Below are 27,691 nucleotides of genomic sequence, written 5' to 3'. Positions count from 1 at the left end.
TTTTTCAATGCCTTGCTGTTGGTGTTTGGAAATTTTTATTTCTGTTTGTTTCTCTGCAGATGCTTGTTGTTGTCGTCCCGGTTTCGGTTAATTGGTTCCCGTTGTTGACTCTTGGTTTTGAGAGCATTTATGCGGTGTGTCCAGTCTGTTGGCATATACTGCTTTTTCTGTGATAAATACTCCTCTTGTACCACGATTTTGTCAAAAATCCGTGCAAAAAATGGCTCTTTTGATATCTGGTAGTTTGCTTTTTACTATCTCAAGGTTTATTGTGCCATTGTAAATAGTTGTCATGGGGATTATGTCCAGTCTCGCTGAGATTACTCTTGTTAACATTTTCTCTTCAAACGTTTTAACTGTCACCTCCAATGGTATTTCAAGCCGTATGTCTGCCAGGTGTAATTCTCCGGTTTATTTCTTTATCTTGTGTAATATTGGTGTCGGTTCCTTAATTAATGTCTTTTCCACAGCGATATGAAATTCTCCAAATGGTAATACCGGTTCTGACCCTATGGGCCGTATAATAAACCCCTGGTTTCCTCCTGGGTTGATAGAGTAAATTCCGCTTAAACAATCTGGGTATTGTACTTTTATTGCTACCATGACTGCAGCTACTCCCTTTACTCTTTCCCTGGGTATTCCCAACATATCTATCTCTTGAGTTCCTTTCCTATATGTGCATTCCAGAAACGCTCCTTCATTTGTCTCTATTCTTCTTGTATTAAAAAATTTCTCTAGTTCCCTCACTTCTCTGTTTGCTCTTTGAAGCGCCATCTTTTCAAGTGCATTTCATAACTTTTAAGTTCAGGATCAGTACATGTCTTGTATAGTTTCTGTTTTCAAAGCATTTGTCCAACGGACTTTCTCGCAGTTTGCTTTGTACGTGCCACTGCAACATTTTGTTTTGCAAAAGTTTGACTTACGGTACCGCTCGACCCCACTATATGCAAGAACAAAGCGTTGAATGGAATACTGTCCTCTCGTTGGTTAAAAGAAAATGACGTCCTGTATTTATTTATAACTTATTTTCAGTTGGCCAATGAGAAGGTAGTATTCCATTCTGGGCGTTGTTTTGTTTATAATGAATCTGAATTACATTTTATACTACTTCTTCTATAAGCATACCCTGTGTGGTTTTGGTAACTCCAACGGCTTATTGAATGCTTGGTGTAGTTTTAACATTACATTTCCATGTTGTCCCAAAGAGTACCATAAGCCGGTTTTAACTTTACGTTTGCCTTTGTACTATAAAGGCCCATACTGTTAAACCTATAACATTGCCTTTTTTTGTCACCAGACAGGCCCATAATGTTAAACATATGGAACGTTTAACACATTTGTCCATAAATCCTAAAACGCCGGCCTAATCCCCATATTGCTTTATTTCAGAACTGTTAATGGAGTCAAAATGACATTATAGTTCAACGTTACACTCCCGTTATACCTAATAAAGTCCCATACTGTTAGACTTATGGAAATGCTTAACATTGCGGTCTATTGTTAAATTTCCGTGGTCTGTAGATCGTCTCACATTACTACTTATGGTCCAGTGTGCCAAATATGATGTAAGTTCTCTATGTCATCAAGAGGATTTGCTATAATATTTGCACCATGCAGCAAGGTTCTCAGTGATCAAAATTACCTAGCCTTTAACCCCTTGAAAATACTATCCCCGCAGCGTTTCTTTTGCTAGCTTACTATCTAACTACTTAGGTCGGTGAAGGTAATAACGACTAAAAGTCTGATATAAATGTAATGAGAGATCAGACTATTAATGATTTACAGACTGAAAGAGAGTAATGAGCTGAAATTAATGACCGGTGACCACAGTGACTTGTATAATCGTGGCTTACAATTTAATTTACTATTCCTACAACGTAAGATACATCACCAACTAAACTATATGTATTACATGTATGATTTATAAGCAACGATACAGTTTAGTCCGACAGTATAAGACATAGCACATGTTATTTTTTGTTTTAGTGCTTGACGCCCACGACATAAAAATCAGCGTCGAGGTCTTGCATGTAGGACTACGATACAGTTTATATACTGCGATACATGTGTGATGTATCAGTAAATTGCTAGTCCTACATGTAAGACCTGGCGCAAATTAACATGTGCCATGTCTTACATGTAGGACTAAGTAAATTGCAAGCAACGGTACTAGCTCCAGCACTGGAGGCATTGCCTCATCTATATAGTCCTACAATGTAAGACGTATCACTAAACAAACATGGGATACGTCGTACGTTGTAGGATTATGCCTCAGCACCCAGAGTGACCGACCAACAAGTTCTCCCCCGACCCGCCCCCCTTAAATAAAATAGCGAAAAAAAACCCCAACCTTAAATCTGACAAGTGCCAAAGTGTAAAAAAAGGACCCTGATATTTTGTATGTTTTGTGGGAATATCAGGATTGATGTAGGACTATCCTTAATATCACTTGGTAAAATAACAGTTTCGAAAACCTTAATGATTCCAAAACTTAATCATTTGCTCATCTCATTACCAATTCCTCCACACCATTTTAAAATGTTCAGCAATTTTTTCAATATGAGGAATATGTTAATCTACTTCTTTTTATTTAAAAGGGGGGTACTAACCTAAGGTACTACTTGTTTACCTGTATCCATAACTAACCTCATCACAGTACTTCGTGACTGACCAATTACTGCTCTTTCTCGTTTACAAATAGTCTCTCTGGCCCTGGGTTGGCATTGAGGGTTATATTTCCTTTATCTAAAAGTGGTTTGCAGCATACCAAGCTGCAAGATAGACTGACATGCCTGCAGAGCTGCATTCAATACACAGCATAAATTTCCAGAATATATTCAGTATTACAGTATCTAAATTTAAATCTTTTATTATTATTATTATTGAAATAAAATTGAAACGTTTTTGTATTATGCTTTCCTATTTTTGAGGGAGTGTTTATTGCATATTGTCAGTTTTGGTCCTTATTGGAAACCGTAGAATGAAATCCCATGCCCAGCCTTGTTGTGACGTATACAGCGCTACCAGTTTCTGTTTGGTAAGCAATAATCCGCAAACAAGACTGAAGGTATTTGGTAATTAGGAGTGATGAAGATGTAACAAGTTTAATAGGAGTTTTGAACAGGTATAATTTTAACTGCTATGCACTTGCAAAAAAGGGGAAGTTTGTGGTTTTTCATTCAAGAATTCCCAAAAATTTGACATTTTTGAGGAAATATTGCTCTGAGAGATTTGTGCACTTTCTGATTACAGCTTTGTGTAGGTAAACAACCACTAGATGTTGCATGCTCAGAATTTCTTGGGAAATCTTGCTTACCATGATAAAACAGCTTTGGAATTTAGTGTTTTAATATACCCCATCCATCAAAATAGTGACTATATGGGGCCAGCTGAAGGTAAATTTAGATAAATGTGAAATGAATTGCACAAAAATGTAGGAACATGTATGTAGTTCAGTGGACAAAATTATTTTAACATTTCATTTCAATTTAATACCTCTTTTATAGATGGTTACCACAGGGACAAGATAACCACAAAGTTTTGTGAAATTCCACCCAGCAGTGTTAGAGTGGCTGTTGTAACAGATGAATGAACAGACAAAAATATGGATAGATGGAGGGTATCCCCAGTGCTTTTTTAAAAATGCATGTAGATAACAATAGTTTTATGAGTGTTATTTATCACAGTACAAAATTCCATTAATGTTCAAACAGACATTTGAAATTTTATCAGTAACTTGATTCTATTTATCTGTAAATTAGAGGCACATGCCTTCTGTTATAGATAATGTCAGAAAACTTTGCTCGACCTGATAATGTTGAAATGTCTGTAAAGCAAAGATCTAGTAATCAGAGACAGTTATGTTTCTTAAACCTTAATTATTTTTTTCTTTATTTATTTATTCAAGGAAGTGAAACATGGCTGCTGAGATACATGTTGCAGTTTTACCTCCACCTCCACCCCAACCACCTTGTCTGCTTCTTCCTGTTGTAGCTGCAAATATAAAGAAATGTCCAAGAGGAGATCTCTCACAGACCACTAAAACATCCATCAGTGAATCTAGCCTTGAGAGTGTTGGGAGACGGGCTTACAGCTATGCTGCTGACTTAATTTTGTAAGGGAATGCATTTGGTTAGCTTGATTAAACTTTAATTTAAATTGGCTAAGTGTGTGATTTAATTTTTCACCACTTGTTTTGCAAAAGTGGAGACACTGAATTGGGTCTGTCTGTTATCCATTCTATCCTGTCATTGTATCCATCAGTCCATATATCTCACTTTCATTTATCACATAATAACACCTTTGATTGTTATTGAATTTCAGCCATATTTTGAATGAAGATAGATGTTGAAGAGATTTTGACTGAGTTCAATTAGCCAACATTTTGCATCCTTATTTAGCAGAGTTCTAGCCCTTGACCCACCCGCGTTTGTTTTTGCACAATAACTGCATTACCATTTCATTGGATTTCAACCAGATTTGGTATATTGCAGTATATTGATGAGATCATGCTCAAGTTTGAGCAGATTTGAGAATATTTGCCTCTGCTTTGTGAACCCTTTGGCTCTGCGCAAAGTTATTGTTCTGAATCCTTGTTGAGCAGAATTATAGTCCATGACTGTAGAACTCACTTTCATTTCTGCATAATGACTCCATTTTTGTTTCAGCTAAATTTGGTACGCTGCATGATAGTGATGAGACTTTCAATGAGTTTGATTGTCACCATTCTCATTTAGAGGACTGTTAGATTGCTAGACCCACCCACCAGCAACTACTGTAAATATTACTGGACTTCAACCAGATTTATAACCAGCTTGAGACCAATGAAAAGCAATGGAGTTCTCTTTTTTAGAAATGATCTATTTATAATTAATCAGGGTTATGTATGTTGCATTAATTAATATGACATTTCTCAAGCTATTTGCACAGAAATAAAAGTTGGGTCAACAAGGCTAACAAAAAGAGATACAAGTGAACTCTTATATTGTGATAATAAGAGCTAAAATTGTGATTCAGTTTCTGAAATTTGTTTCAGTTTCCTCATCCAGATCTGTGGAATCAGAACCAGGTTATGTAGAACATTGGCAGTGGGGGAACAAGTCATCTTGGACCATGAACAAAAGTTCTGCCCATATTTTTTGGAACAGCTTACATATAATTTGAAATGAAATCTTTGACTTTTTGTTAATCTGAAAGTGTTCAAATTTAATAATTACCTATTGTATGATTATTTTGCTTGACTGTCGTCTGAGTTGTCCTCTAGCATATTTGGTATTGTCCTTATCATTGATGTCAGCAGCGTTTTTGATTGTCTCTTCAAAATCTTTTTGAAAATGGACCAGAATCTCTTACCCCAAAATCTGTTACAAGCTCCCCATAGCTTGAGTCACTTACATTTCATGTATAGCTGTAGGACTGATCTCTGAAAAGAGGGTCTGAGTTCACAGAATGTTGTTCGTTGTAACACAGTGACAAATTGTCTTTAAGTAGTGTTCTGAAAATAAAATTATTGCAGGTGAAAATTAATTATTGATAAATCTTGTAACTTTTGCAGAAATCCTATGAATCAGTATGAATGCCTGTCCTTTTATCGACCTGTGAAACCTATACTACAGACTGGACCACAGTAAGTTTTAATACTGACAATGTATCCACTTTGAGTTTTTATTTCTATTTAAGTAAACTTGTTCACCATTGCTATCTCAGGCAAGCCTTTGATATTGTTCTTGCTACAATATTATTAAAGGGTAATGTTTGGAAGAGTTTACACAGGAAATGAATTAAGTTGTATACAGATTAGAGCAATTTTTAAAGGTGTTTGCAGGATTCACATTAATTTTTTAAACAATTTTTGCTTAAAAATCAACAGAAATCATTCAACATATATCCAAGCCCTACTGTTATTCTTCATTAAATCTATTTATATTGAGAAAGTTTCCACCTTTTCTTAAAATGTGGGGAGGGAGTGGTTCAGACCTGTCATTTATCCTGATTTGCTCGGGATGATCCCGAATTATTATTTAAAAGTACAAAAATCTCAGTTTCCCAATTGTTTGCCCCAAGTCCATATTTTTTAAAGATGACCAAAATTTTAAAAAAATTACCTTTTGATTCATGGTGGCTGTGCAGAGAGAGTAAAAGTGATGGAGATTCTGCGAGTAATACACTACAGTCTTACCATGAAACTCCATAATTTTTCCATTTTCATCTTTCATGCTGATATTTAGTGTGTTAATTGAATTAACATTTTTAAATATCAACTTGAAAGATGAAAATGGAAAAATGATAGAATTTCATTCTAAAGTTTCTGTTTTATAAAAAAACCAGTATTATCAATATATGATTTATACATATGCTTTGCTACAGGTGTGGATTTGTTGCAATGGCAATGATGGGTTCTTTACTGAAGAAAGGTCCCACCATTGATCAGGTGTTGTCATGGAGCAGAGACAGGGGGTTCACAAAGCAGGGGGAACTATTCTCAGGTAAATGAAAGAGCTTGATCAGGCAAAATAAATCAGATGTTGTGTATGTTTTTTTATTATTGAATACAGTTTTTGTTACCATGTAGTTTATAATTCATTTTATTCAGGTGCAAATGCTTGTACATTTTGTTTGTATTGCCTTCAAGAAATTGCTTCTGAATATAATATATCCTCATACTAAATATAGTAACTTCTTGACAAGGGCTACAGCTAAAATTGTATTCTTTAGAAGTAACAAAATATACCAAATACCCTAATTTGGTTACCTTCTCTTATAATCTTATAATAATTGCAGAACAAAATGAGGAAATGACAATAAAAACCTGTCTTATCTAAGTCAGTATGAAAAATGTTGTCTCATAAAATTTTTAAATTTTGTTCTAAAATCTGGATCAAGAAATGAAACAAACAAAACTATGGCCCCTATTTGTCACCTCTCTTTGTACATGAATGACTAAAATTGCTTCCATCATGACTTTTGAAGTAGCACATATACTTGCCTTCATGTTGAATCCAACTACAAACTGCACAGACCTAGATCTGCCATTGCATAATGCACCTTCATATTTTGGTCTGTTCAGTTTGTTAGGAGCAATCAGTTGAACAAGCAGCATAGACCCTGATCTGCTGGTGCAGTATGCAATGACAGATCAGGGTCTGTGTTGTTTACAATTGGACTTGACTTGTGAGTGAGTGCATATGGTACTTGCACTGAAACTATAATTATTGTAGTATCTGGACTGCATGTGTTTGAGTCCAAGGCTTGGCTAGCGTGGGTATGTGGGAAAGCCTGCCAGCAGCTTCTTGTGGGTTGGTGGTTCTTCCCGGGGTTTTCCAGGGTTCTTCCTCCGCCAGTTATACTGGCCACCATGCATAGCCTATATTGTGCTGAAAAATGGTGTTAAACCCTAGAACAACAACAACAACAGTATCTGGATTATTATAAATCTGACAGGTCAGATTTGATAAAATTGACATAGATATGACACCTGTTAAATTAGAAGATTACCTTTACATTTGGAACCCATGTTTCTGCAGCTATTTAAACTGAATTTCCTCTGTCTTAAAATTTGTACTTCATTATTTTGTTATTTTTGTGCAAAATTTGAGCTGAGTCTTCCCTTCTCTTAAGATTCACTTTTTCTATTTTTAAATTTAGTTTTTATAAAACATATGGTGAGGTAGAAATTATATTTATATAAAGTACGTCCAGCAATCATTCATATTAAAAGTAGTTAAAGACAGATCCATGGAAAGAAAGTTAAAGTGTTACCAGACTGGTTTTGTCACTGGGGAAGTAACATAATGTGACCATCATTATAAATTTGCATATGATTCAATGGTATTTAACACTGGAAGAGATGTTTTCACATTTTGATATATTTCTCAAATCCAGATTTCTGAAATATTTTGCAGAGACATTTTGAATGATATAAGCAGTTAAACACCAAACACCCACCCCAAAAAAAAGAAAAACATTCATAGGTCAACATGGCTTAAATGCACCTACAAAAGTTGATTCATGCTAAAATGTGAATGAAAGCATACACATGGCATGACAGTTCTACTTGCCTCAGCTCAAACAAACTCAGGTTTATAAGGGACTTCCCAGCAGGCAAGTTAAAAAAAATTAAGTATTTGAGAATGAAAGAGGTCATGTTCAGTTCATTTAGCTTTATCTTCTCAGGTTTTATACTCAATCATCTCACTGTGATACATATATATGAACATTTATTTAGAATGTATATATACCACATAGTTCTGTTACATTAATGCACACAGTTTCTTTCATCTGTCAATCCTTTATTTCACATGTTATGGATATTTGATTTAATTATATCTGATTCAGTTGTTTGTAAGTTTTAAAACCTTTTTATGTTTTTTAAATTTCATTATATGTCAAAATAATGTAGTTATGTTTGCAGAACTCCTACTTTTTCCAGAAAATAGTGTAACCTTGACTGTTCATTTTAGTAAACTCCTTGATTCAAAGTTAGTAGTAGCCAAATAAATAAGTTCTATTTTAATTTTAAAATGATTGTTTGTTGTAGAGGTCATGATGGGACTACATGGTTTAAGATGTAAACAATTTTTTTATCTTATTTCTTAGAGTAAAATAATTGGTTTTCGTCAGGGTCATGTTATGCGTACATGATATAAACATGATCAAGTGATCCCCCTTTCGACATCACAACTTGGACATTTTCAAAACTGTGTTTTAGAATACGATATAACATTTGTTTTAGAGAGATATTCTCACTTGGGCTTTTACACTGGAAAGTGTTGTGACATTTGGAGTTATTTCAAATTATTTGGATTCAAAAGGATTAATTCCTTTTTTTCCTGGGAAAATGCCTGTGCTCATATGAAATTCCTGAACAAAGACAGCTCTTATGAAAATGTATTCAGATTTCGAAAACCGGAGTGATATTTCTTCTTTCTACAAGAAACTGTAGACTTCAACAAACTACAAGTTACAGCATACATTATTGTCTTCCATCTTGGATCCTTTGTCAGGACTCGAACTTGAAATCATTAGAACAATTTATTATTAGGACTTCTAAAATTGTATTCTTGGATTATTTTAGGATTTGACTCTTAAAACCGAAAGTTCATATTTTTTTATTTGTACAGAATTTTTCCAGGGAAATAAATTATATTTTTCAAAGCTTGTTGTTTTCACTCTTTCTTGTGTTACTTTTTATTCAAGCCTAAATAAGACACATGATACACTCACTTCTGTCATGTAGTCATTGTTAAAGACATCATCGCATTTTCTTGTGCAGAGATGATCATGAGACTTTTTGCTATTTGAAGCAAGTTTTGACAAATAGGGAATAAATATTGATATCAGTTAAATATTAATCATAATATTTGTATGTATACTGTAGTTGCAGACTTTCAAGTCCTAATCTTGCCACTGGTAGTTTGTGAGTAGGCTCTGAAATGTTCCAGGCTTGTTGACTCGCACAAGTCAGATTGTTTGACTGCATGTTGCTATTTTCAAGGTGACTAGTGGATAATTGTTATTAATATAACTCTTGAGATTTCTTCAACAACTGTCTTTGGAAATAAATAGCACTTGTTGCTAATGATTAAGAACTTAGATTTCTTTGATGTGCAGGGCCTGGCTTTATTGTGTTATATGCTAAAATTTGCATTGCATGCAAATGTACATCTGCAAATTTATGTGTGCAAATCTATTCATGTAACAAATTTACATATATATGTAAATGGACTATTAGACACTAATCTCTTGTAAAGTGAGATCCACTTAACTTGTATCCTGGTTCAGTCCTCATTTCTGGGCAGTGGAGTTGATTGTATCTTTTCTTTATTAGCCAAATGTATGGAGCAGATCTTGAAGGAGATGTATGCCTGTGAAACACATATGATTGATGTTAATACTGAGGCAGGGAGGAGGGACTTCTATCAGCATCTTCTGGAAGGTCACGTGCTCTTGGTACCATATCCTTTTCTATGTACAAACCATGATTATGTATGTTCTTCCTTAAGTGAACAACTCACAGATTATTGAAGTTGCTGTAGAGACAAGGCAGCTCAGGTATGTAATTTGTAAAAAAATAATGTTATTCAGAGGTCATGCTACTAGTTGAAGTGGGTGGCTAAGTTGCCAAATAAAATGTGGCTTTGCATTTGTCTATTAGGAAAGCAGCAGTGACTTTACCCTGTAATATTTTAATTGTAAACTGATTGACAGTAGTTTACTGGTTTTGAAATGCTCTCTTGAGTAGTTACAGTGTTGCAGCTCCAAACGAAATGCATTTCATGCAACCTTAGCAGGTGTTTATATCAGTTGTGCTGAAAAAACAAACTTTTGCACATTTACAGGTATATGTTTGAATAGCTGATTGACCATTAACATACCCCCCTGCAAAAAACAATAGTTATCACTGTCCCATTTCTGCAAGTTATCATTTGATGATGAAAACATACCAATTCATGTTTTAGAACTTAGCATCAGTATGTAAACAAAAATTTGTGTTTTAAGAATAGAATCACAGAAAGCACTTTCTGAATATATTTCCTGTTGATTTTAACTACCATAATTGGGGGGCCCCGAGTGGCCGAGTGGTCTAAAGTGCTCTCCATTATGGATCACTGCCATCTCACCTCTGTCTGTGTGGGTTCGAGTCTAGGATTCGGCCAATGTGGGTACGTGAGAAAGCTTGCCAGTAGCTTCTTGTGGGTCGGTGGTTCTTTCTGGGGTTTTCCAGGTTCTTCCTCCGACATTAATACTGGCCGCCATACATAGCATATTGTGTGCTGAAAAATGGCGTTAAACCCCACAACAACTACCATAATTGTGTTATTTTCTTCATAAAATCAGTTTAAAACCGTAAATGAACCTGTCAAGTGGTCATTATGGCAAACATTATTGTGTCTGTGCCTCTTCATTATTGGTTTGTTTTCATAATTTATTTGGCACATACACTTAGGAAAATATCCAGTTTGTAGAAATTTGTGATAACATATGTAGCCTAAAAAGAAAAATTTTAGGTTAGAAATATACGGGACATTGCTATGTTCTGGAATTCAAGAAGTACTCTAAGGTCAAGATGTTTTTTTATCACTCACTTTTGTTTAAAATACAAAAAGCAACAAAGCAAATAAAATGCTTGATGTTTAATACAAGTACATAGACAAATATTTAAACCATACATTTGCAACCCTATCTATGGCTTGTTGTACCAGAACTAGAAACTCTGAGTAATCATATTAAGAAATCCCAGTTTATAAAAATATATACACCCACATGACATGCATGGTGCCATAATAGGTCTTGGCTGTGTGCCAGTTCAGTTGGAAAGAAGGATCTGGGTCATTCATATATGGACTTAAATGCTGTAGTTCATTATCATAGGTAAGGCTATATTTTATTAGCAACATTGAAATTAGAGGTTAAGGTTTTGATGTTACTAGAAAACACCTATGTATGTGCTCCCGTGTAAGTGCTGTATGGGTTGTTTCAAACTGGTACATGTATATAAATGTTTTCAGCTGCAGTTTTAATATATCCCCATTCAACTGTATATATTTTCAAGTAGGAATACATGGCATATGAATAAGACATATACATAAACCTATAAAATGTATTTATAACTGCATAAGTTAAATCAGCTTGAACTCGCCTTTGGTAGAATAACTGATGGGAGAACCAGTGACGTTTATAAATGTGTCAGTATCTAACAATGAAGACTTATGTTTAGCATTATATATTTTTGCATGTTAGTGTGGAAATAGTAATTATTCCAACACCTTATGAAGTTATTATAGAGCTGTAATAAAGATACAGTAGATTTGCTAACACCAGTCATTTGGGCCAACAGTGTACAAATTGCTTGCATTATTTTTATCACATGTACATAAGTGAATGCATCTTTTCCTTAATAAAGTGTACCTATGACTCGGATAAGAATTTTGCTCCAGTTTTAAAGCGGGGACACAAAGCTCACTGGGCACTTGTTACAGGTAAGGCTTCTAACCTATGTGTTTTAGTACATGTAAAAAAATTTTATTGATCCAAAGTATACTACTGTTGCATATAGGTTGGGTGGGATCTCAAAAGAGAGACAATGATTTTGAGTTACCGTCAGTTTACTAGGAACTACTGTTGCATGACTTAATCAATAAATGTTACATGATGCTGGCATCAAACTTTTATAGAGCAACACAAGGCTCTAGAAAAATATCTTCACTGTCGTCAGTTGGCAGATTCTCCATTGTAATTTTGCAGTTACTTTAACCAGTACAATTTGGTTTAATTATTTTAGCTCAGCTAGTCATATATCAGAAGAGATTATGTGATGGCCTGATGTCCAGAGTCTGGTATCTGTTAACACAAGATTCTTATTGCTACTCGTTAACTACTGGGAGAAATGCGATGAAGCTTTACAAACACATTCATACGATGGTATACTTGGTCTCCAATAAAATTGGTGCCGCAGATATCCAATATGCAGAACCATGGCAAGTCAGTTGGTAGAGGGCCAGACTCGCAGTTCAAGGGTACCTGCCCATGCTGGCTGTCTCAGTGTGTTCCTTAGAAAGGCAGTTTGCTTTTATTTTCTTGCATTGATGTAGCCAGTACTGTGTTGAAAGTGCTATTAAAACCCAACTGGCTAACCAATCAACCAACATTCACAATGGGTGCCAGAGTGGCCATCTTGAAAATCTTGTTATTGCTACTGCCGATCAGATGGTAGTATTCACATGGGGTTTTAACTTCAAAACCTCTTATGATGTCCATTTGATCTGAAATCATAAATGTTGCCTCTCAGACAGCCAGTATGGCCACCACTAAACATAGCCATTTTGAGAATCTTGTTATTAACTGGATGGTCATATTAACACAGAGTTAGCATTGAAAGACTTTTTATGATGTATAGTTGGTTCAAAAAGAAAATGGTACTGATCTGACCTCCAATATGATTGCTGTGGTAGTTACCTTGAAAATATTGTTTTATCTGTTTCTTCTGTCCCAGTGGTCATTTGGGAATGGAGTTTTCGTTTAAAGACTTCTTGTGATATCTAATTAATCCTAAATACAAATGGTGCTGGTAAGAGCTCCAACATGATGGTTGTGGAAGCCTTCTTGAAAATCTAATATTTTAATGTCCTTTTAAAGGGATGGTCATTTTAATGTTGTTTTCACTAAATGCTTCTTACTTTTATATAGTTGGTCCTAAATGAAAATTATGTCAACGAGACCTTCCAAAATTTGACTGATCTTGTAGCAGCTACTTCTCCAGAATGGATGGCCCTGCTGATAATTGTTTTTCAAGTACATGTACTTTCTTTCATTATATAGTTGCTCTGCATTAAAAGGATGCTGATATAACCTCCAAAATGGCTGCCTTAGTGGTTGCCCTGAAAATCTTTATATGGCTACTTCTTCTGAAAGGTTTGGCCATATCTGCATGTTTTTTTTCCATCAGAACTGAGTGAAATATGTTGTAGCTTAAAAGTTCTGAATAAAAATTATGCTTACCTGACCACATATGTCTCAAAGAATTTGTTATCACATCCCCTTTTGCTTGAACTGATATTGGATTTTCGTTAAAATAATTCTTACAATATTGAATTGGTTCAGAATTTAAATTGTGCAGTTCTGATCAACAGCATATCTGCACTTTTTTGTGAAGGATATATGAACACTGGACCTAATTGAAATATGGGTCAAATCAAAGGTCATTGCTTGCATTCTTGTGCTACACTGAACTTGTGAGCATCATTCTCAAGTGAATTATGACCAGAACTTTTATTCCAACAAACAAGTTGGTAGTCAGCATTAAAAATTAATTCAAATTCAGTGGTCTTGAATTAGGTTTGTAGCTGTAGCTTTAAGCATGATAACACAAACAAGCTTGAATGAATTTTTATTATTTAACCCAGACTGCGGATATATCTGCAAAATACATTTAATGATACCAATTTAGTCATTTTTGTTTTTCCTTCCAAAAAATGTTACACTGCTCACACAATTTCATGTTCCTCTCCTTCTCTTCCCACCCATGCTTTTTGCTCATAAATTATCATGTCCCAATTGTTTTGTTCTTAAATTTCCATATGTACATGCCATCCTTGTCAATCGTCAAGCATGTACCATGTATGAACATCATTCATCTCTTTCAGGTTAAATGTTAACATTATGAAGCCTCTTAGACTATCAGCTTATGTTAGTGAATCCCTCTGTATACGAGCCAAGCGAATTTGATTAGTGACTATCATTCTTCCCTCACCCTCATCCACTTAACATTGGAATATATATTTTTATAACCATGGTATTGATGTTCCTCAAATGATAACCCAGTTGACATTGGCCATTGTAAATGATTCAGCTGGCATAATTTTAGTGAAAATATTGGTCTACTTTGGTTAAAAAGGGTGAAATATTTGTGTTTGCCATTTAGATTTGTGAAACTATTGTGGTATAGATTAGTGAAAGAAAATTGTTTTGGATCCTGTTAGAAAGAAGGTTGTGCACTATTCTAAGCTGCATCCAGTGCAAGTTATCAAGAAATAAGTAACCACTTGGTGCTCTGTGGGTCTCACATGTTGAAAGATGAATTGCTATGTGGGTCTATTGTATCAAAAGATAAACTGTCATATATATTCTTGGTCAGGGTGAACAATGGGTAGTCACCTAAGAAAATTCAGAAAATTGCAAGTATGCAGATCTGGATATGGCATATACATGGGGTTTTCTAACTCCAGAACACACAGCATTCCTATGATTGATGAGACTCGGATAAAAGTCCTTTGGTTATGAACCTGATATTACTGACTTTAATTTTTCTAACAATTTGATAAATTTAAACTAGGCACAGCATTTCATGCTGTATTATCTCCAGAGAGTTTTGATCCAAAATTTATAATTGATTGATGTACCATTTCCTGGCAGGCTATCAAAGTTCTTGGAAAGATATATATATATATATATATATATATATATATATATATATTTCACATGCACGAGACTGGACTTTCTTTAAAATGTTACCTGTCACATCCCCATCAACCAAAGAGAACACTAAGGGAATATAAATAGATAAGGAGAGACTCACAGTTCTGTTTGGCTATAATGATGAGGCCTGAGAACAATTGCAGCCACATATAATTGGAAAATCAGCCAATCCATAATGTGTTGTGTGACTTTAATCACAAACTGTTTATTATGACATTAAAACGGCTTGGATTACATTAACAGTATTCCCTGAATGGCTTAAAGATCTTAATACAAAAGTTGAGACAAACATATTGGCTTTTGATGGACAACATCCCTTGTCACATAATTACCAATGAACTGGTACCCCCCCCCCACAATTAATGTCCAGTTACTGCAACCACAAGGCATTAGCATCCCTTTGATGTGGGGCTTATATAAGTATTCACGGCACACTATCATTGATATTATCTGAAGTATTTATTTGTATCGACAGAAAAGAGACTCCTGCAATGCTACTTAGTGATGATATTTGCTTTATAAAAATGGCTTGTGATAATGTCAGCACTGAGACTGTGCATTGATGTTGGATACATACTTTAGATATCTCTGCAGAACCCCATTTCTTTGATGTTTTTAGAACCAGCTATTCAAAATTCTGAACTCACCATCTTAATCAGTGATGTTTTTTCTAGCTTCAATTTCGATATTACAGTTTAATAGAGCATTTATGGATATTTGGTTGTCGATTTGACAGTTTTGGAAATGGCAAGATGGAGATATGCTTGAAATAAATATGTTCTCACTTGCTCCATGTGCAGCTGGAAGGAATCTGACATTAAGAATAGTAATAAGATTTTTTGTATCATGGGACCTTGGTGAGGAGCATCGCATTCATGTGTGCCTAGAACTTAGAAAAACTAGATAAACTGGCAGCTGACAAGAACAAGCAATGTTCTATTGTGGACTTTTTTTTGACACCAGAGGATAATTTGTAAGGATTAAATGCAGTCGACACCATGGTAATTTTGGTGTATTTCTAAACACATATTCTTTTACATTGGAAATTATCATAATATTTATTTGTGCAGTTCTGCATTATGTTCTTTTAAGCAAAATCAGTACTGTAAGAAAAGGAAAATATAAACAAAATTCTTAAATGTATCTTTACACCAAACATAAATGATGACTTTCAATCAAACTCTCACCACTCTCAATTTGCTACCATTTTCATGATGCTATGAAAGTTGGCAGGAAATTGAGGGTGGACTGTTTAACCAAACTTAGCGTGTGATTATATCTTGATATTGCTTGGGACAAGTTCATTAATTTTCTATCCATGGTAGTGCGTTCAAGGTCAAAGGCTTATTTTGTTTTGCATTTGACAGGAATCTTGTAAATAGGTTAACAGAAAAACAAAGAAAAAGTTTTGTTAGTAGAAATGATATGTTGGACTTTCTCAGTAGCATCATAGATGGTTTCAGTACTTAGCAGTTAAAAGTAGAAATGGACTTGTATTTGATTCCTGAAAATTCTTTTTGGCTAGTAGCATGTCAGTCCTTTTGAGGGCTCTTGTTCACTTATAACTTAATTGCTTATTACTAGATGCCTGATTATAGCATGTCCTTCATATTTATGGCCATGGATCACAGTTTTTGGAGGAATGTAGATATGGTATTCAACTTGCCTTCACATAAGATGGAGTACTCTTTTATCATTTGCTTTACATTGTTATATTAATACCATTATAACATTTAATAAATTAACAGCTATATGAATTCACAACTAAATTCTTAGGAATGCCAAAGTATTTTGCAGTTGAATATCCTTTTGTTACTGTTGTGCATTTTGCTGTTTTTTTTACATACAGGATTCGAGTTGTTGTTTTTGCTTTGCAAGCTTTGATGTACGTTTGCTCTTTTCTCATATGGATCTTCTAGTCTGTTTACCCTTTCTGTATTTTGCAGGTTATTTCATTGCATATAGCAAGGGCTCTGTGAAAGACCTACAACAAAAAAGCAGCTTCCACAAAGACAGTGAGATATCAGACTTGTACCATTCTGATAATCCGATTTGTAATGCTACCAACATAAATGATCTTCAAGACATGTCAGCACTTATATTTGTGTATGGTCACCAGGGGAAGAGTCAAATGACAGGAATATGGACTCTGACTGACCTTCTTGACAGTTGCTGTAACCTTTTGGAGGTAGATCCTGAGCGAATTGCTAAGGGAGAGGGGGACTATGTGATACCTGCTGGGGGAATTGAAAATGAGCTATGTGGGAAAGTGGTGGCAGTACATTTGGAGGGACATCAGATGAATTCTTGCAATTTCAGTAGTAGTGCATGTACATCTACATGAAATCACATTATTCTTTCTTTCCTCATAAAGTATTGCTTTTTAGGTACTCCCTTTTACATGGATGTGTTTTATTTCATATGAAATTTTAGCACATCCATAGCAATTTTTGAGTTGATTGTTATAAGACTAAAGCATATAATTTAAACATTTTAATTACAGACCTGTTATGAGAAGCAGGGATTTATAGGATACACTTGGTCCATCAGCCTTCCCTTTGAAGACTGTTTCTTTGCCCCCCTTCATAGCCCCTGCCCCACCCCCAGAAGCTACCTTTCCCGACACCAAAATAGTATATTTTTAACATTGAACCCTCTCAAGAGAGCCCATTATGTTGGGCCAACTTTTCAGTGCAGAAGGGTGATTTCATTAAAGGCTGTCCACTGCATAACTTTACTAGAAATTACATAAAATTTGCTTTCTTTTTCTGTTTCAGATATCTTTTATCTGTTACCACCATATTGCACTGAGGGTGTATCTTAAGATAATGGCGTGCTTCAGTCAAATCTTAATCACCATGACTTTCCAGAGGTTTTTTTTCCTTACATAAATCTTGTGTCCAGGCTCTAATTGCAGTGACCTTTCATGTGTTGCCACCATTAAGGTCACATCATGGGATAAAGATTCTACTTTCTCAGATTGACTGAACATGGCTTAAGAGTTTTTGATTCTTGCCACAGAATAGGGGATATCTTGTGAACTCATGGGCAATTTTTTTTATCGGTGGCATAAGTGATGACATTCAAAGCATATTAATATACAATTCCCATACATTCACCATAAAGTATTTTTCAAAGTGCAATAGTTTTATTGATGCATGGCATGATTGACCCAGCTTACCTCTGCCTGTTCCCCACCCCCAGTTAGATTTGGCATCAGTCTTTTTGTGAGTGTACGTATATACATGTTCATGTGTTTTTATCTCCAAGCTGACACATGTATATTTATTTTGTTTTCTGCATGTCTTTAAGTCTGTGTTGTTATCCTTTAGTTTGTATTTTGTTTATTTTTATTGACCCATGCCACATAATTGGGGATATCTTGTTAACTCTTGAGCAATATTATTACTGGTGATGACACTCAAAGCATATTAATATACAATTCCCATAAAATTATCATACAGTATTTTTCACAGTGCAATAGTTTTTATATTCATGTGAAAATGATTATCCCACCTTACATCTACCTGTCCCCTCGTTAGATTTGGCATCAGTCTTTGTGTAAGTGTATGTATATATATATATATATATGTACATGTGTTTGTATCTCTAAGGTGACACATGTATATTTTAGTTTTCTACATGTCTTTAGGTTTGTATTGTTATCCTATGGTTAGTGTTTTGTTTATTTTTGTTGACTCATGCCTCAGAATTGGGGGTCTTTTGTGAACTCTTGAGCAGTTTTATTACTAGTGGCATAAGAGATGATATCCAAAGAGTATTAATGTACAATTACCATACAGTATTTTTCAAAGTTCAATAGTTTTTATATTCATGTTACAATGATTGTCCCACCTTTCATCAGCCTGTTCACCCCCCCCCCTTAGATTTGGCATCAGTCTTTGTGTGAGTGTATGTATTTACATGTTCGTGTGTTTGTATCTCAAAGCTGACACATGCATATTTATTTTGTTTTTTGCATGTCTTTAAGCTTGTATTGTTATCCTTTGGTTAGTGTTTTGTTTAATTTTTATTTTAAAATATCGGTACATGAATTTCACATGCCTCAAGTAAAAGCTTTAATTATACCAGACCATTTTGTTTTTTCAAGAGTTGACATTCATATATGAATCATCGTGTAAGAATATGCTTAATCATATGATGAAAGGTGAATAGAAGAGTTAGCTATATATGCTGAAAAGAATGAAAGAAATACTGGTATTTACATCATTTAACCTGTACAAAGCTGAGCTTTTTGGTATTGCAGTTTTTTATGGCAGTAAAGTCTTCTCTAGAACGCAGATACCATGAATGTCTCATAGGTTAATCTATACCACAGTGATGGCATCATCATTAGTGTCATTTATGTTAAGATCATGCTTTAAATGTTTTGAAAGTCACATATCTTCAACAAAAGTTGCTGTATTCATATGTAACTTTGAGTACTTAATGTTTAAACTTTGTTCCCTGGTACAGAGATGCCAACTATTCAAGATTTTATGGAATGATTATGAATTTTTAGTGAAATGGCTATATTCTGAATTGTACTGAAGAACTTCTCAAAAATCAAAAGGGGGAGGGGGGGAGCAGGAACAACATTTTGAACAGAAGTTTTCTGTATGGACACAGGTAGGAAGAAAGTACTTTGGGTGCCAGTATGATCAACTGGTACATAAAATAATGTTTCTCTGAGTGATAAACAGGATGTAAGCAACAAGAAACCAGTCAAATAAGACTGCGTGTGTGATTAGGAATTTTAATGTAGCTTTAACAATTTTTCAGTCATATTGCTACGATGTCTGCAGTGTGGCAGTTTATAGTGATGTCTAGCACTGGGGCATTATGCCGCAGACATGTAGCATGATGTCCCACCCAGTCACATTATCCTCTTACCAGGCCGACCAGTCCTAACACTAACCTCTTAATGCTGGGCGCCTAGCAAGGCAGCTGTTAGTACCATTTTTGTAAGTCTTTGGTTTGAACCCACGACCTACTGTTTCCGAGGCGGATGCTCTAACCACTAGGACACCGGAGCAGTTCAAATAAGACTGTAAATAGGTGAGGAGAAATGAAGATATGCAGATAACTTGTGAGGAAAACTAATGTTTATAGTTACTGTTTTGTGCAACAATGTTGAAAGAATTCAAGGTCCTGGAATTGGAGGATTGGATGTACCATTTATTCTCTTAGGACCTTAATTGTTTCTGACCTGGGTATGTAATGGCCCATATTAAGATGCATTATGACTGTATAGAAGTTGGCTTCTTGAACTTGCTGCCCATTCCAGAAGGGTGATCTAGATTCAGAAAAGAAATTTCTGTGATTCTAAATAAGAATGCTTTTGGGTTGGCATCTCTTTATGAGCAGAATCAATGCTTTTCACTGGCAGGACACTGCTTTCAGCAGAACACATATAATTTCATATATTTATGTTTGTGCAAATTGTAGTTTTTGCAGTTTTTATATGTTGCATACTAAAGAAATATATTTTTGAGTTTTAAAATAATTTGGTAATGACATGTTTTACGCTCATTCATTGAATTCATGCATGTTAACCAATCATTGGACTTGTGATCTGTAAGATGCAGGTTCGATTCCCACCATCAGATCAGTCTGGATTGGTTTCCACAGTGTGTCCTTGGGCAAGGCACTGTACTGTCATCAGCACAGTTTAACCATGAATGGTTTCTGTGTTGTAAAATTAAAACCCAAACCATGATCTCCTTTCTACAGGGATGTTTATCAGAAAAAATGGAGATGTTGCAGTGACTCTATTTTAGTGACATTTTTTGCATCAACCAAAATATATAGTTCTTCCTCATGTAAGTAAATAGCAATAATAATAATAATAATAATAATAATGTAGCTAAAAATGGGCAAGTATTTACCGTCTATTTATTGTACAGTTCTCTCATATTTCATTGTTGGATTACTTATGTTATTTTGTCATAATGTTTAAAGTTAACAAGCTTTACATAATATTTTATGAAGTACTTTTTATAAATTTATGTCAAAGTGATGAAACTAGAATCAAATGTTTTATCTGTTTGTTCAGTATCTTTTGAATAATTATTATCTTACTATATCAGTATTTAATTTTTAAAGAATATATATAATTGTGTCTTTAACTAGCCATTATTTCCTTGTGAAGTTTGACATGGTGATCACTTTGACATCTGTGTGCATGTCTGTGTATCTATCTATACACCCCCCTGATTAACCTAAATGTCAAAGATTTGTACATTACCAGTTTTTCATGGAGCATCACATCAGTTTACTAAAAGCTTTGAGGAGGGTCATGGTCAGCTTTTTCAAGGACATTACTGCTTGACTTTAACTTGTAACCAGTGAAGGTTGTTTTTTGTTCTGGAAATCAAACAACTGTTTTTCAAGTAGAGCCTGTGGATAATGGGTCATGATTGACTATTTCAGTAATGGGTGTCAGTTTTTCAGAATTTGATTACACATACTTTAAATGGTGATTATTCAATTTATTTTGATTCTCATGTATCCATATTGGTTTGGAAGGTCATTATTTATGTGACTCGACAAACTCATATGGCAAAACTCAATGATAAGTATAAAAAATTGTACATTTATTGACAAGGTAATGTGATCCAGTACAAACCAGATTGAATGTTGCATGCTGTGATATCACAATGAAAGCTGTGCATGCTGAATTATTTTTTTTATTCTCCCTAATATTGTGACAGACCTACTGTGCTCTTTCCTTGACCCAGTTTAGTGCCTGACCAAAATTGTAAAAGTCTATAGCGATCAGTAATTTTTGTCTGGAAGTTCCTTGATGACAGGTAAGGTGCAGGGCATTCAATGATCATGATTTAATAGATTTTGGTTAAACTAATTAGTACTAAATTTTAGAACCAATAATTTTTTAGTAAATGTGCCTACATGACCACATGAAGATACACTATAAATGTTTACAAACCAGGGAAAACCTTTTGATTTTTAAAAATATTTGGTTTTAAGAAAAAGACTTTGGCAGAAGCAATATTAAGTAATGACATCAGTGATTTACAAGCGAATTCTGTGGCCCCACTTTTTGTTGGAGTTAGAGGAGTATAGTTTTGTAGAGGAAGGGCTAGGAGATAATGCTGATACAGTAAATTAGTAACAATGGTAGTAAAACTTGACCATCATTATCAAGCTGTCTCCTCAATATGCTTGAAATTAAATTGTTATGGGAATTATTACGAAGAAATGTAAGTGGGTGGGTCTGATAATAAGGTGATGTATGTCTGCAAAATGATGATGTAAAATATTGGTTACTGTGTAAAATCAAAGTGAGTGGGTTTAACAACCAGATGCCATAATTCTACTGAACAAATAATGCAGTATGCTTACAATGAGACTTAGTCTGTGTCTCATCAGTATTAAACTGCAAACCAATTGCAATACTAATAAGGGCGTTTCTTGGTGGGGCTGAGACTCATGCAGACTTTAACTCTGCTATATGATGACACAGGATGCTGATAATTAAATACTATATGATGACACAGGATGCTGATAATTGAATGCTATATGAGGACACAGGATTCTGATAATTGAATGCTATATGAGGACACAGGATGCTGATAATTGAATGCTATATGAGGACACAGGATGCTGATAATTGAATGCTATATGAGGACACAGGATGCTGATAATTGAATGCTATATGATGACACAGGATGCTGATAATTGAATGCTATATGATGACACAGGATGCTGATAATTGAATGCTATATGAGGACACAGGATGCTGATAATTGAATGCTATATGATGACACAGGATGCTGATAATTGAATGCTATATGATGACACAGGATGCTGATAATTGAATGCTATATGAGGACACAGGATGCTGATAATTGAATACAGTGAAGTGCTGGCTGTAAAACAAGATTTGTTTGAAAATTTATTGGGAGTTAATGTGCAGAAACAATTTGGGTGGATCAGAAAGTTAGGGTCTATGACTGCTAAACCATGCCATAGAGTGATGAACTCATTCAGGGTCTCCTTATTATCAAGCCGTGTCCCAAATGTGTGGAAGCAAAAGTGGGATGGATAGACAGAAGTATGGACAGATCCATTACTATTAAATACAAAAAGTGGGACAAAAATTATGGTATAAAAATACATTGCTTAGATGAGGTGAGAATCATGCAGAAGAGGAGTGCATAATATAGTCATTCAAATTAAACAGACTTTAATATTGGATTCTTAAATGTGTATCATTCATTGTTGAAAAACAACTAGTATGGTCAATGAGAGAAGTTACTTTGGATTTTAAATATTACACATGTACAACTAAGTGACTTTTTTCTGTCTAAACTTGTGTATAAAATATAGTCATTGGAAAGTTTATGAAAATTTTATGCACATAACAAGGACACATTTCTTGGCCAGAGTTCCTTGAAGGGACTGATGATGTATTGGTAATTCTTCCCATCAGTTATCTTGTTTAATTTGTTTTGCAATCACTCGAGATATTTGTAGGAAACTCCAAAATCTCTAATTTGGTGACAGAAAGGTTTTCTTGTATGTTCGAGTTAAAATGTTCACAAGATAAGTGAAGTACAAACATCTGTTTTGTTGCCTTCGACCTTGAACCTGATAACATGATAGAAAATCACTTAATTCTCTGAAGACGTACGTATATGCCAAGTTTAGTTAAATAAATTTCTTAAAAAGAAACACGGTTAGTAAAGTGTTGTCTTTCAAGGTATTCTTCAGATTATTGTTCCTGAAAAGCGTATTTGCCACATGTCAAGTGGATCCAGGGTTTTGACCAGCACATACAAACCTGAGCAACCAGACATTTGAATTCTCAAATATAATTATATCGACTTGTCTTTGATTTGTTGATCCATTAAACTGCCAAATAAAAATCTTAACAAAGTAAAATTCAAAGGTCACTAGGTATAGTTTACAGATTGTATCTTTGTTGAACAATTAATAAAATGCTGGAGACTAAACTTAATTCAACCAGATCTAGTTTGCACATTATTTTTCTGTTGGACAGTCAACAGGGTTGTCACAAGCAAAGCTTTTTTTGGTTATTATGTATCCCAATTGATTAAACACCCTATAGTGACAAAACAAAACAAAGAGGTATGAAATTTTATCTCCTGGACTTGTAAACAACTGTGTTGTTGAATAATTGCCCCAGGGTCTGTGCTATAGGCACCTTACCCCAAGTGGTTTGTCATATTGTGTCAGCACATGTTAACTTTGAACATAATATGTGAAGCCTACAAATGAATTAAGAAACGATTGATACTAGCTACAACTAATTTTTATCATCATTTTTCAAGACCTATCAGGCAACCTTGTCAAATAAAACTTCTCCACTATCCAGCTTTACTCGAAATGCTCATTAAATAGGTGTTACATATTTTTGAGGTAGGGAGCCAGCTTCTTGTTAATTTTTAAACAGTAGAGTTGAATAAACTATTTGTTTGGAAATATTATCTCCTGGATGGTCAATAGGGGTGTCACAAGCTATTATATTCAAAAGTTTCCTGAAAGAAAAAAAATTTAACAAAATAAATCATTTGAAAGGAAACCAGCTAATCACTGAAGGATAATACTAATACTTTAGAGCAGCAAATCCTGAACAAAAAATGACTCATTTTCCAGTACATTTAATATTTAGGTATAACAATCTCTTCCATTTCTGTCACAACTATTTATATTTCCTCTGAATGTTTTTTTAAATTCAATTTCACAAATGTATTGGTGCAAAGTGAAGTTTTGAGAACAATAAGTCTAGAAAGAGCCATTAGAATTTCAAGATCTCTGCTACTGATATATCCACAAAGTGTGTTTGAAACAAATCCATTTATACTTGTTTTGTTATTATGCTCACAAGCCAACATAGATCAGATCTGGAGTAAATATCTTTAATAATCTTGAAATCAATCAGTGTTTTCATAAGCTTAATGAAGTTCAAATCTGGAAGCAGTGCCCTTTGACTTGACCCTTAGGTCATGTAGGTCTGATTTTCAAATTTATTCACAAAAGCTCAAGATGTATTGGTGGTCATATCTGCACCAATGTGATTCTTATTATTACATATTGCAAGATAAGTTTAGAAAGAAAAAAAAACAACATTGACACCATCGCTCCAAGAGAGCAGTGATAAGAATTTTTACATGGCCATTGTGGCGGCCATATTGGGAAGTATTTTCTGCATCATTTTCATTCAGGACAAAGTACACATGTTTAAAAATTCTTTGGGTGTAAACACCAGGTATTGACAGATCATTTGTGCAGGAGGAGCAGCTATCTTAAGGTGTTTAAAATGGGTAGCATGTTGAACATCAAGTCATAACCCTTTTAATTTAGGCCATCTCAGGTGGTGTTCTACAAATTTTTATTTTACATGGGGTTAGAATTTGTAAGAAAAAGAATTTCCCTGGGTTTTTTCACTGGTTATTCAAAAAGGACCTTGTATATCTTGGGTATTGTTCAAAGAACCTGTAATTCCCTTTATTTGGATATATGATTGACGGGTGTAATTTGGGTTATAAAGTTTGGCCTTACTGCAGATGTGCACCTTTGAAAAAAGTTCTGGCTCCACTTGGTCATTTTTTCACTTCCTGAACTTAAAATGTAAATTGTAAAAATAAGAGAGCCGATAACTTTTTTATAACCATTTTATATATTTGGTAATTCATTCATTGCACTTTCAGAAGCTGGTATTGTCTAGTTTGGCCAAATTTATTGTCCCTGTTTCAATAGCTGCTAAGGATAAAGTAATTTAAACTAATTTAGGCTGTTTTTTTTTTAGCACAAGGAAGCTGTAATTTTAGTTAGCAGAGTGCTTAGATCATGTACAGATTCCAAAAGTACAATATCCACAGAAATGTCAGCCGCATTACATCAAAGTAGCATAGATGTGTGCCAACATTCTCTCCACTGTGCATGTTTTAAATGCAAACAACTTCACCTTACCTAAGTAACTCTCCCAAAAGCATATAATAACTGGTGAGCACCCCCTTAAGGTCACATGAATTTTTTCAAAGAAAAACCTTGTATCGATCTGACAATATGTGGAGGAGAGTAGTAATAATGATACTTTCAAGATGGCTGTCATGATAGTTATGATGGAAATCAGGTCAGCAGCATTGTTTTAGTACATCAGCATGTTGTAAGAATACTTTTTGAGAAAACTCCTTGTCAGGAGTAGTGATAACAAAATTTTCAATATGGCTGTCATAGTAACCCTGTTAGATGTAAGGTCAACACCATTTTCATTTAGGACCATCTACAAGTCATAAGAAATCATTAATGAAACTGTTTTGCATTGTGATATACAAGCAGATGTTTATTTTTCCACATCAATTGATTTTCACCAGATTTAATCCTTATCATTCTAGCATCAAAGCCTTCCAGTTTTTGTACAAAATGATGTACATCTAGTATTTTACTATTGTGGCTTTTATTAGAAAATAAAATAAACATAAACTGACAAGAGGTCAATGTAACCCAGAGATTACACACTTGTCTTGACTTTTTGTTAGATGTTTTCAATAAAAATTGGATACAGTTATGTTAAGTGGTTTTTTGGGAAGAGGTCATTTACAGGTTTCTCTGTTATTACTAACAAGTTGCAACAGCCATATTGGAAAGCAGATCTGCAGCATTTAAACAAATGTGAAATGCCTTCAATTTAGTCAAATTCTGCTCAGTAACTTTTTAGATTGTTTGTTAACGGCGCCTCAAATCCTGAATTGCTATACATGTATAGTGTCGATAAAATGAATCGAGTATTTCGCTCTGAGACACCACAGCAGCCAATTTGGGCTGATCTGGGCAGCTATCAAAATGAATTGCTTGTAAGTCCAGTATCATAACAACACATGGCACCTTTTTTTTCATTATAGAAAAGGCAGTCTAGAAGGTTTTGGTTTTTTGTGATGATCATCACTGATGGCAGCAGACTGACATTCTGTGTAAAAATTTGAAAAAGTCTTTGTATTTAGATGCAGTCTGTAAATTTTATTGAGCCCCTTTTTGAAACAAAATAGAAAAGGTTTTTTATTTTTAATAACAATGGAAATATTTAATGGCAGATTGGCATTTTTTTTATACAAATTTTAAAGGCTTTCATGCCAAAATGTTAATTTTTTGTTTTGGGGTGAAGTTTGTTTCAATGCTATTGTTCAATTTTTGAGAAGCTCATGATTAAATTTTTTTATGTAATTTTTAGTAATGTGGCCATAGTTATTGGTATATCAGTTATCATTTGCATCTTCGCTTGCCAAGGTTTCAATATGTTAATATATCTACACCTTGGAAGATTAATCAGATATTTCACTGTTCCGGTCTGTGAATTTCATTGGATGCACTGTCAAGCTACACTTCACAGGAAGCACATCAAAGCTGTTCAAGTTGTACAGTAATGTCTGTCAGACACCAAGTATTTCTATTATCATTTAAAGTAAACTTTTAAGGGACATTATAAATAAAATGGAGTAATTTTATTTTTATTTTTGCACAACTGATGTTTATATCTACTGGCCTTTAATGCTAAAAAAGCTCAACAAATCTTTTCACATTTTATCCTATTTTAAACCTCCTCAGGCATTTTGTGTTGGGAACGTGATGTCAGTTTAACATTCAATTGTCGTGACTTTATGTCCTTAACTTCATTAAAATTTAATTTGAGGTTTGTTTGTCATGCTGATTTAATAAAGTTAATTCACTCTTA

General features: G+C 34.4%; 1 protein-coding gene across 1 annotated transcript; it reads left to right on the top strand.

Moving 5' to 3' along the window:
• Positions 1–1,623: 1,623 nt before the first annotated feature.
• On the top strand, positions 1,624–27,691 carry LOC149805387 (actin maturation protease-like). Its single transcript, XM_089949888.1, has 8 exons — positions 1,624–1,723; positions 3,507–3,619; positions 3,908–4,114; positions 5,555–5,626; positions 6,367–6,485; positions 9,827–9,953; positions 11,908–11,978; positions 16,920–27,691. Exons 3-8 carry the CDS (start codon positions 3,918–3,920, stop codon positions 17,315–17,317), a joined length of 984 nt encoding a protein of 327 aa, XP_089806014.1. The 5' UTR covers positions 1,624–1,723; positions 3,507–3,619; positions 3,908–3,917; the 3' UTR covers positions 17,318–27,691.

Source organism: Sinohyriopsis cumingii, chromosome 2, assembly GCF_028554795.1.
Source record: "Sinohyriopsis cumingii isolate HCF-2022 chromosome 2, ASM2855479v2, whole genome shotgun sequence".
In the NCBI taxonomy this organism is placed as follows: domain Eukaryota; kingdom Metazoa; phylum Mollusca; class Bivalvia; order Unionida; family Unionidae; genus Sinohyriopsis; species Sinohyriopsis cumingii.
This window is presented reverse-complemented; position numbering and strand designations above follow the sequence as displayed.

Excerpts from the sequence above, each read along its gene's own strand:
- LOC149805387 (XM_089949888.1), top strand. The coding sequence starts at position 3,918 with ATGGCTGCTGAGATACATGTTGCAGTTTTACCTCCACCTCCACCCCAA. Across the intron at positions 9,954-11,907 it reads GGTCACGTGCTCTTGGTACC|CTATGACTCGGATAAGAATT; the intron begins ATATCCTTTTCT and ends AATAAAGTGTAC. Across the intron at positions 11,979-16,919 it reads TCACTGGGCACTTGTTACAG|GTTATTTCATTGCATATAGC; the intron begins GTAAGGCTTCTA and ends TGTATTTTGCAG.